This window comes from Myzus persicae, unplaced genomic scaffold (assembly GCF_001856785.1).
Source record: "Myzus persicae strain clone G006 unplaced genomic scaffold, MPER_G0061.0, whole genome shotgun sequence".
NCBI classification, from domain to species: Eukaryota; Metazoa; Arthropoda; class Insecta; order Hemiptera; family Aphididae; genus Myzus; species Myzus persicae.
In genome coordinates, this window is record NW_019103922.1 from 553,843 (window position 1) to 564,029 (window position 10,187).

Genomic DNA, 10,187 nt, shown 5'->3' on the forward strand with positions numbered 1-10,187 from the left:
TAGTTTTCGTATTTTATTATTTAGATGCGATAGAAAAATACTATAGTGACGTAGTGTCTACCGTCTACACTCATCAGTCATCAGTTGCGTACGCGCTTTGAGTGTATACACGATACACTACACACTGGCTGGCGTTGTTACCCCTCATATAGATGACCACCCTAGATTTTTGGCAATCAAAAATCTTTACCACACGTACAATGCACAAATACGAGTGCTAAATCAACCGTATCCCAATACAACAGCTATTGGCCATAGTTACCGAGCTGTAGATCAATAAAAAAAGAAAAATATACATTATATCTATTTAAACAAACGATTTTATTATTTTGAACAACTAGGCACTTGGAAGACACACTGTTAAAAATTGTAATATCCTATCAACTACACCATGTCTTATTTAACTTGACGATGGTGTATAATATATACATAAGAAAATAAAGAAATAAGAACAAGATATTATGTTATTAGTGTAATAGTGTGGTTGTTTATTAAAAGGGACAATGGTTAAATTGACTATGAACTGGCAAGAGAGATGATAACGAGCTGTACGGAAAAAGACACTAATCATCAGTGCTGCTCCTCAAACATTTTTGTAATGCAGCCAACTGAATTTATAATAAATTGTTACAGTCCCCTATAATGTTTTTTAATATAAAAATCTGTAGTATTTTTTCTTAACTAAATAATATAATAAAATAAAATTTTTGGGCACATACTAAGAGTACAGACTAAAAAAATACCTAATAAATATATTACGTTTTTTAGCATACCTTTGATAGATTATAAACACTGTCGATAAAGTCTTAAATGAAATATATTTCTTGAATTCAATAATAATAATTTTCTTTTAATTATTAAATTACCGACCATTCAATTTTGGTAACAGAAAATAATATTATGATTTACGCATATAAGCATATAGGCATTTGAAAATATGTGGCTATATAAATAGTTTGAGAAGCACTGCACTACAAAATAAAATAATAATAGTTATACAAATTATAATAACAAGATACTATAAAAATACAAAATAATCATTATCAACTAACTTAACTTAATTATATGAAATATTTAATATCCCGTTAAAAAAATTATCAAAAACATGAATATTTGTTTTAATAATTGAATTACAGTTATTTCTGCGTGTATATGAAAGATCAATAGACAAGCATAAACTTATTTGGGGGTTATGGTTAGCCTCATATTCTTGTGTTAGCAAGCCTCTGGTCGGCCATACACAAAGTTATGGTGATGGTCAACAGTAATATGGTCATGTTCAAAAAGGATGTGAAATCGAGTTGGCTATTACTGCTGGTTGCCTCCACCTTGTTCAACTCTTCCATTTTAAGCAGCACTATCCGTTGACCAACTTCAGGCCATATTGGAGACCTTGAGCGAATCTGTTCTTCCACGATACTCAAATCCGATTTTCCTGATTTTATAAGTGTAAAACATGTATACAATAAAATAATAATAATAATGATAGCAATAATGGTAATGATAAATAGGTATAATATTGGCTTCACACTCACCAAAACTCTTGTATTCTAACACTTTTTTGAACGAAAAACCATCCCCACCTTCTGACAGATAACTACTGATAATTATTGTGTAATTGGCGTTTAAATCCAATTTCTCGTACATCGGCACGGCGCAATTTCCACACCTAGCGTAAATGGATTGCACTCGATCGCCACTGGGCCGACTAAAATCTATTACGACATTTAAGCCTGTTGGACGGTTCATAAAATTAGTGTTACAGTGGTCAGATTACTGAGTAATAATATTTATTTTACTGTAAATATTAAATACACAATATATTTTCATTGTTTACCTGAAACTTGTAAAAATTCACCGTTGGCTACCGTTTTACTGTAGCGTCGAACGGAGTGCTCAAAAGCTGCCCAAATGTCTGAACCCGTAGTCGTAATCTTACCTATATCATCTTGAAACGGTAGTGACGATAGTAAATCACCAAAAGTGATGTTACCTTAAATACATATTACAATCATACATTATAATATGCTCATTTAAAGATGAGCATATATGAATTTAATTACTTCTATTTTGTTCCTACTTAAAGATTACCTCTTTTATTCATATTATTCATGTTTGTCCGTATTCCACCAGCTTGTAACAATGCTATGGGTGCGTCGGTCCAGTATTTGGTCAAATCAAACGATTTAATATTGTTTCGAATATTCTGTACACAATCCATTTAATTAATTTTTTTGTTTTGATTTTTAATATTATTTTTTATTGCTCACATAATCTACAAAAGAGTCCGTTATGAAATTTCCCAGGTTGCATTCTCTGAATCTACAGTATTCATTGATTCCTTCTAAGAATACGCTCGTTGAACCAATTACTTGTTTAGTCTTGTCCTCGATCACTTTGTTCATGATTTTTACTTCGTTCAATAGTTCGGAATCTATAACAATATAATATAATAATGATTATCGTATATTACATTTGTACCTGCAACGTTAAAAAGTACTACCTAAACAATTTAAAAAAAAGTTATGTCCGTCAAGTTGGATACGGATTTTGAAGTGTTTGAACAAAGTGTCAATGCAAGGTCAAGATAACACTGACATAGTGAAATAATTATTTACGGAGTGGAACAAAAATGAGCAAGTAGCAAATGTGTAACAAAATATAGATGTATATTCTGAGGTAAGGTTAGGTTAGCTTAATTGAGTGCCGATGCCGACCTTTTTTTAGTTTTTTTTTCTGTACACGTATATGAGTATGTTCGTGTTAAATTTTTATTGCTAAGAATTGAACATTTAATACAGCGTTGTCTAAAAATAGTTCATACTCTAACCAAACAATTTAAGAAATTATACACACAATTTGTTTTATATGAATTTCAAGTTAAAATTTGGACGAAATTAAATATTCAAACTAAGAATAGTAATTTTAATTATTTTGTTGTAATTTAAAAAGATTATTCTATTCATAGAGATTTAAAATTATGAATACACTTATACACCTATATAATTATATTTTATATACAAAGAGACATTTTCAAATACTACGCTTCTGCTAAAATTTATATAATCCAGAAAAAAGTGTGTAAGTAATACTATATATATCCTAACTCATTTGCTCTACAAAATGTCCAAAATGATTAATACTCATAATTAATATTGAATTTTATCAATCTATTTTTATTGTATTTATATTTTTTTTCTCCAACAACTGTCCAACTTCATCCATAAAGAAATATTAGTTACTAAGGTAAGTTAAAAAGCTTTTTTGAAAGTTTTGCAACTTTGTAGGGCCAAGTGGCCAACCTCACTTTCATCTCTACATGACGTTACAAGTAAAATATTTAAGAACAATAAATATAATATTATGTAGATTATAGTATTTTATACCTTGTCCGATACTGTAATCTAATAAAATCGGGTTTCCATAACTTTTCACAACTTCACCGGCTTCATCAAATTCCAGCCACAATTCACCCAAGTATTTGGTACCGTAATATGCATGGATGACAGGCACCTTCCTTTTGGTGTTTGGTTGTTCCACCCAAAGAGGATATGGACCAAAGGGCTCATCGATATCTGGCGGATCTCCTACAAAAAAATAATAGACTTTTATTGTCATAATATTATAATTTTTACGAACTGCGTGTCTGCGTATTATAATGGCCTACATAAGTACCAATATATTAATGCGAATGTATGCTATCATAAATATTTCAATAAACATTATAGATTATTGGCTGTTCAATAATTCCAATCTGATTATCAGGATGAATGATGATGGCATAAAGTGGTTACTCACTCACGGTAAATATTTATACTGACCCAAATAATACAATTTGTATATTGATGTATATTAACTGGTGAATTAGTAGCCCAATATAAAATACTGAATGAACATTTTAGTGTAGTTTTTTAATGAAATTTATGACAAATCGTCTTCCCGGTTAAAATGGTTTTCAAAAATGATTAAAAATTACGAAAATAGCCACTTTGTAAAGTTAATAAATAATTAATACCACGTCAGAGACGGGAGGACATGGTAAGGTGCTAAGGTGAGATGTGGGAGAGTTAAGGAGGTTCGAACTGTAGGGTACAAACATTAGGTAGGGAAAACTGAAATCTAGGTTGTATGTCGGGATGGTCCTAGTGGATAATTTCTATTTTCTATAGAAATGAAGAATGAATTATACAGCATAATATTAAAATAATAACATACATATAACACCACAATAAATATTACGTATATTCACCCGTGTATAAAAACGTATGTGAATGTCCACCAATCACCAAATCGATGTCCTCTATATCCCTGGCTATCTGTGTATCCATTACTATACCAGAATGTCCCAGCGCTACGAGAATATCCACTCCGTCATTTTTCAGACGTTTTGCCTCGGCCGCAATCGATGGAATTTCGGGCAATATTTTCACGTGGCCCACTAGTGATATCGCCTTAAAATATACGAAAACAAAATATGCGTTCTAATCAAAAGTCCAGTAGATAATGTTCTTGTTTGTTAATGTTTAATGTGCTATAATTCGCAGGACGTTTAAGAAAGAAATTCAAACGTAAAAATCAAACAAAAATAGATATAGCTATACACATTTTATGTTTATTCTTTGCAGGTAGATTGTAGACTAATGCTTAAAATATGTATTCATCCTTATACAAAACAATATGATAGATAAGATATTATTTTATTAATTTTCATGTGTAAAATATGTTTATAACCACTGCAATTGATGACAGGGATAACTGTTTATGTATTTGTATTTTAATAAATAATTAAATGTATAATTATATTTTTACACTTCAAAAATACATAGAGCACTTAAAAATCAACAATACTGAACAATAATATAAGATATCCACCTAAATATTGGCCTCAAAAAGTGACTCAGGTACGAGACATATTAATGTGATACTTTGAAAAATGAATTGTTTACATTTATTTTCACTTGCCTACCTAGTAGTAGTATATACAACCACGACTGCTCGTTTGTGTTTTAGTATAATATGTGTAAAAGGCGAGGAAAATTTAAATTGATGTATACCATAATTTAATTTCAGTATTAATTAAATATGTAGTCACAGATGATTATTCGAAAACTGTAGCCTAACACTTTTAGGAAATTATTTTTCAACTCATTAGCTACATTTAGTAATATCTGTGGACTGTGACTCGCCACACATGTATTTTAAACGGGACTGAAACTAAAATTACTACTTAAATTATCGGTATAATAAAATATAAATATAATTCAATACCAAGTAATTAGTAGTATTATAGACTATAATCGTAGTATTAAAATAATCAGTATTTAAGGTTTGTATCAGTACAATATAATATATAAAACTAATTTGATAATTAAGTTATTACTTATTGCCTATGTAGTTAATAGCTTATGACTATCTAAATAATTATGTATATGAATAATAATTAATTGTATTGTAGAATATTATTATTAAGCTATTAAATATGTGGCGGGTATTAACCAATTAATAAATATATACCTAATTGTGTATAAGTACACTTTTTTTTAAAACCCATGACTAATTTTGTTTCGAGTATAGGGCATCGAGTATCAAGTATCAAGGATCTAAAATTTAATTTAAAATTTAAATTAATATTTAAATTTAATTTAATACTTAAAATGTAAGTATCTAGTATCTAGTACCTTGATACTGATTTTTGAGTATCTTGCCCATCCCTATCAGCATATAAAAATATCATGGTAAGGTTTTTTTTTAAGTTTAGTAGGTTTGTATATTGGTAGGGAGTAGCCCGTGTTTTTTGTATGTGTGGCAAAGATTTGTTGCTAAAACCCGGATGGTCACTCATCCGAGAATTAGTAACGTCGACCGGTAAGTATGCTATGAGCGTTTCCGCAGATTAAGCGTACGACCGCTTCTCGTCAAGCCACATGTTGAAATTAATATCCAATTAATATACAATAAAAATTCCAAGAAGAAGAAAATTATTATTTAAAAATCTAACAAACTAAAACTAATAAATAGGTTAAATACACCTATTGGAAATTAGCATTACCCTTCAATATACCATCAAACATAAATCACTACTCACAAGTATCAATAGAATAATACATTTTATATTATAAATGAAAAATACAAGTTTAAAAACTGACCTGATTCTCATAAAAAGTTAAAGAAAAAAAACTACAACATTGAAGTAAAAAACAGACTCAATACTAGGGCCGAATTCTGGTGTATTTGTTCAAAAAATAATACTGAGATATAAGTTCTCATCAACTAATAAAATCTAATCTCTTCCAATAAAAAAATATTTAAAAACGAAAATAATGAATAACTTCTAAGTTCCCACAAGCCATTGGAAATTTATATAATACATAACACTGTAAAACACTCTGTATTATCGGCCGTTGAATCAAACAGTGACATACTATTAACACCACACCCAAATACTAAATAGCACCAACTGTCAATGTTGACCTTCAACACAATCCTGCATTATTAAAAAAAATAAGATCTACATAATATGTATAGAAACATGTCGGTTGTTCTTAATAATGTATAGAATTAATACCAGGTGAAATTGCCGTTATAGACACAAAACAAAGAATGATACAGGAACAGTGAAACATACCGACTTCATACTTAGACATTGTTGTATGTATAATACATAAATACTAAACGATATTTCTAACACTATAATAAAATACGCAGAGCTCCTAAAAAAGCAACTACGACTGAAAAATAATATAAAATGTAGGTACACGTTTACACTGGCCTCAAATAGTGACTCAGATACAAGACAAATTCCAATGGGCAAGGTACCATCACATATAAAATATTATGCACTATATAATATGTAATGTGTTGTCACAATAATTTCTTATTCCTTATGCTTTCGTTTTCCCTCCTGTATTCAAGAACATGAAAACCTTTCTTCTCCCCATATCTTCTTCACTCCCCCCCCACACTTACATCCATGTTTTTTAGTATTTATTTCACTACAGCATATTAAACTCCAATAGGATACCTAAATAATCAAACTTCATTGCTGTTCATATTATGCCAATGCGATTTACAATACAATAATTTATATCTTGTTTTGCACGGTTGTCGTCATGGTTATAATAAATATATTATTATCCACTATGATTCTCCCACTATCTTTCGAGAGCCACAAGCCCGGCAGCCAACCAGCCACACTGGCCAATGGCAACAATCATAGACATAAGTAAATATAATGTATACACTCTAAATACACATCTTAACAGAACATTTGGTATGAAAATGCGTGCACAAGATGGATTTTAATTTGTTTCGGCTGTTCTCAAAGCCAAAGCGTACGTCTCTCATTCTAATTATAAAAATTACTAAAACTTTTTTAATATGTCTGGCACGATCATGCTTCTCGATTTCCAAAGCAAATACTCCACGTCGATACTCTGTAGTCGCTAGTCGAGCTCATGACAAGCGAACGCTGATTCCAGCTATCCCAGTAACCCCACTGACCAGTAGCTCTCAATATTTCTTGTTTTCTACCCCCGAAATACGCCTGTGGGCTTCAACCTGTGTCTACAGTACGTAACCCACACGCCCTTAGATGATAAATAAATGAATATGGTATGGACAAAAATGTTGATTCAAATGTTAAGTTAGAGACTAGGGCAACTTTTTTCTCTATCCATAACACGTATTTTATATTTTTATACAACATGTAGATTGTAGATATTTCAAAAAGAGAAAATGTGTGGGTAATTGATTTTGAAATGTCTTTTTCGCTTTGAGTGGAACTTGGGTCTGAATACAACCACACTCAACACAGTCGACAGATAATGGTACCAATACATTTTTAAGTATTTTGTAATTAAGTGTTAGGTACGTAATAATAAATCAAATAATTTGAAACATTTTTTGATATTATATAAGCCCTCCAACGTCCACCGTGGCACCGTATGATACTTTGCATTATTTTTAGTTATTCAGGCAGTTCTTAAAATGTTCGGTTTACATTCGTCACGGTATAAGTAATATTGAAAATAGGTACTAATAGTTTCCTCTTAAAATGTACAGTTTCAATATCATTGCCGTATTGGGAATATATAGTCTAGCTGTTTGCATTATTATACACAATGATATTCCATAATACGATTTCAATACAGAAAAATAATTTTAAGTTTCCATTTACCAACGAAAATTTTGAAATTAGAATTTTCAGAATTATAAATTAATTTAAGAGGGACGATGTCAGCACAATATTTGTTTTCTATCTCAGACTCAAGCGTAACATAATACAAATAAAATGCTTTCGAGTAAATTCGTGTTTTATGATTTTTGACTAATCCTAGAGAACAATCATCAATTTTAAATAATATTAAGCAACTACGTACGAAATAGATACATCGCCTTTACCGGAGCCAAACAGCAAACTGGTTGGATTTATTAACCCATAGGTATTTGTAATTTATATTATTATGACTTCAAATTATAAATTTTTCCAAAATATTTTTGAGATCACATGAATCCACCAAAAATAATTGTTTAGAGATAAATGAATCAGAAGAGATTGAAGAATTTAAAAAACAAAAATTATGTTTACCAAAAATACTAAAATGTACGCTATAATATAATATATAACAAGACCTAAGTAGTTATACGTGTATTTGTAATGGGTATGTGTAGATAATACTTACCGTTGTCTCCGGTGTCAAGTATCCGATAATTCCAATTTTACGACCTTTCATCGTCAGAACTTTTGATTTCATCAAGTTCGGCTCTTCAACCAATAACGGTTCGTTGGTTAGGTCGAGATTACAAGCTACAACTGGAATGGTTATGTTTCGTATGAACAGAGCTACGTCTTCTACACCGTCGTCGAATTCGTGATTTCCTAAGCACTGTAACATGTTATGCTTCACAAATGTAAAGTAACAATAATATACTACCTGCCTATGGTAATTTATTAGGTATTCATCATTATAGTTTGTACCTACTATTAGGAATTGTAATTAATTAATGTTCACATAGTTTTTGCATGGTCTACAAAAATGTCGAGCAATACATTATTATGTAATATTATGTTTAATAAGAAACACTTCTACTTTGCAGATTAATAGTAAGAATATTTTTCTCAATAAAATTTTTTAAGTTATAATACTAGAATTTATAGACATAATTGCATAATATTATACTATTTTAAGTACTGGAGTTAGAAGTTCAAGGTCTACTCGATTAAAGTAGATTAATTTGCTCGTGACGAAGGTTTTTATTTTTATCTAGGGTTATAACAATTAACAAATAACATTTTAATGAATAATATATTTCCTACATACCATTATACTTAATATCCACGTTCCATACCATATTTTTCATTAAGAAAAGCATTCAATTATACCTGCCTAGTTATGAATAATACTAAATCATTTTATTTTCTAATCTTTGTAGGACCATGTATATTATTGTTATACTTACATTTTTAATATAACATATTAATGTGTAAAAAATTCAAAGTTCTAAACAAAAAAAGGAATACATGTAAAATATTCGGTGGGCGAAGATCGCACGTCCGTGGTTTTGAGTGGGCCTGCAGGCCCAGGATTTTCCGTTTTCAATAGTGGTGGTCAAATTATTTTTTCATGAGGAGGGAAGGAGGTGGCTGATTTTTTAATATCCAAAATTTGATCATTAAAAATTAAATTTAAGGTAAAGATAAGATTTTGATAAGATCATAAATATTGCAAAAAGGTTATTGGGGGTGAGGGGGGATTAATTCCCATTTTTGGCATCATTCCACCACGTTATACCACCACTTCGACCACATATCAATCATGAGCACTCACCATGACGTCGATGCCTAGTTTCCGGACCATGCGCTCGACGGCCTGCCACTTGAGTAACGTGTAGAACGCTGTACCCTGGAACGTATCGCCGGCGTTGAGGAACAGCGCGCTGTCGACGGTGCCCTCGTCGGCATGGCGCCGTTCCTGGTCGACAGCCGCCTTGAGCCGCGCAAAACCTCCGTAGCAAGGCTGGCTGTCCACGGAGCATTCTGCACCGGTCTCGTCGATCTGGTCAAACCGAGAGTGCATGTCGTTGGTATGCAACACGAGCAGACGGTAATGAGTGGCCACAGCGTACTGCAGCAACATGAACAATATCACCATCCGGAACACCCGTAGCAACTGCAGGCTAACGTCCAT

General features: G+C 31.3%; 1 protein-coding gene across 1 annotated transcript; it reads right to left on the reverse strand.

Annotated features, from left to right (window-relative positions):
• Positions 1-1,184: 1,184 nt before the first annotated feature.
• Positions 1,185-10,187, reverse strand: LOC111036350 (protein 5NUC-like). The gene is made up of 9 exons (XM_022318347.1): positions 9,828-10,187; positions 8,682-8,885; positions 4,250-4,451; positions 3,387-3,587; positions 2,271-2,434; positions 2,092-2,206; positions 1,838-1,993; positions 1,536-1,733; positions 1,185-1,435 (listed from the first exon to the last, which is right to left on the reverse strand). Exons 1-9 carry the CDS (start codon positions 10,185-10,187, stop codon positions 1,203-1,205), a joined length of 1,833 nt encoding a protein of 610 aa, XP_022174039.1. The 3' UTR covers positions 1,185-1,202.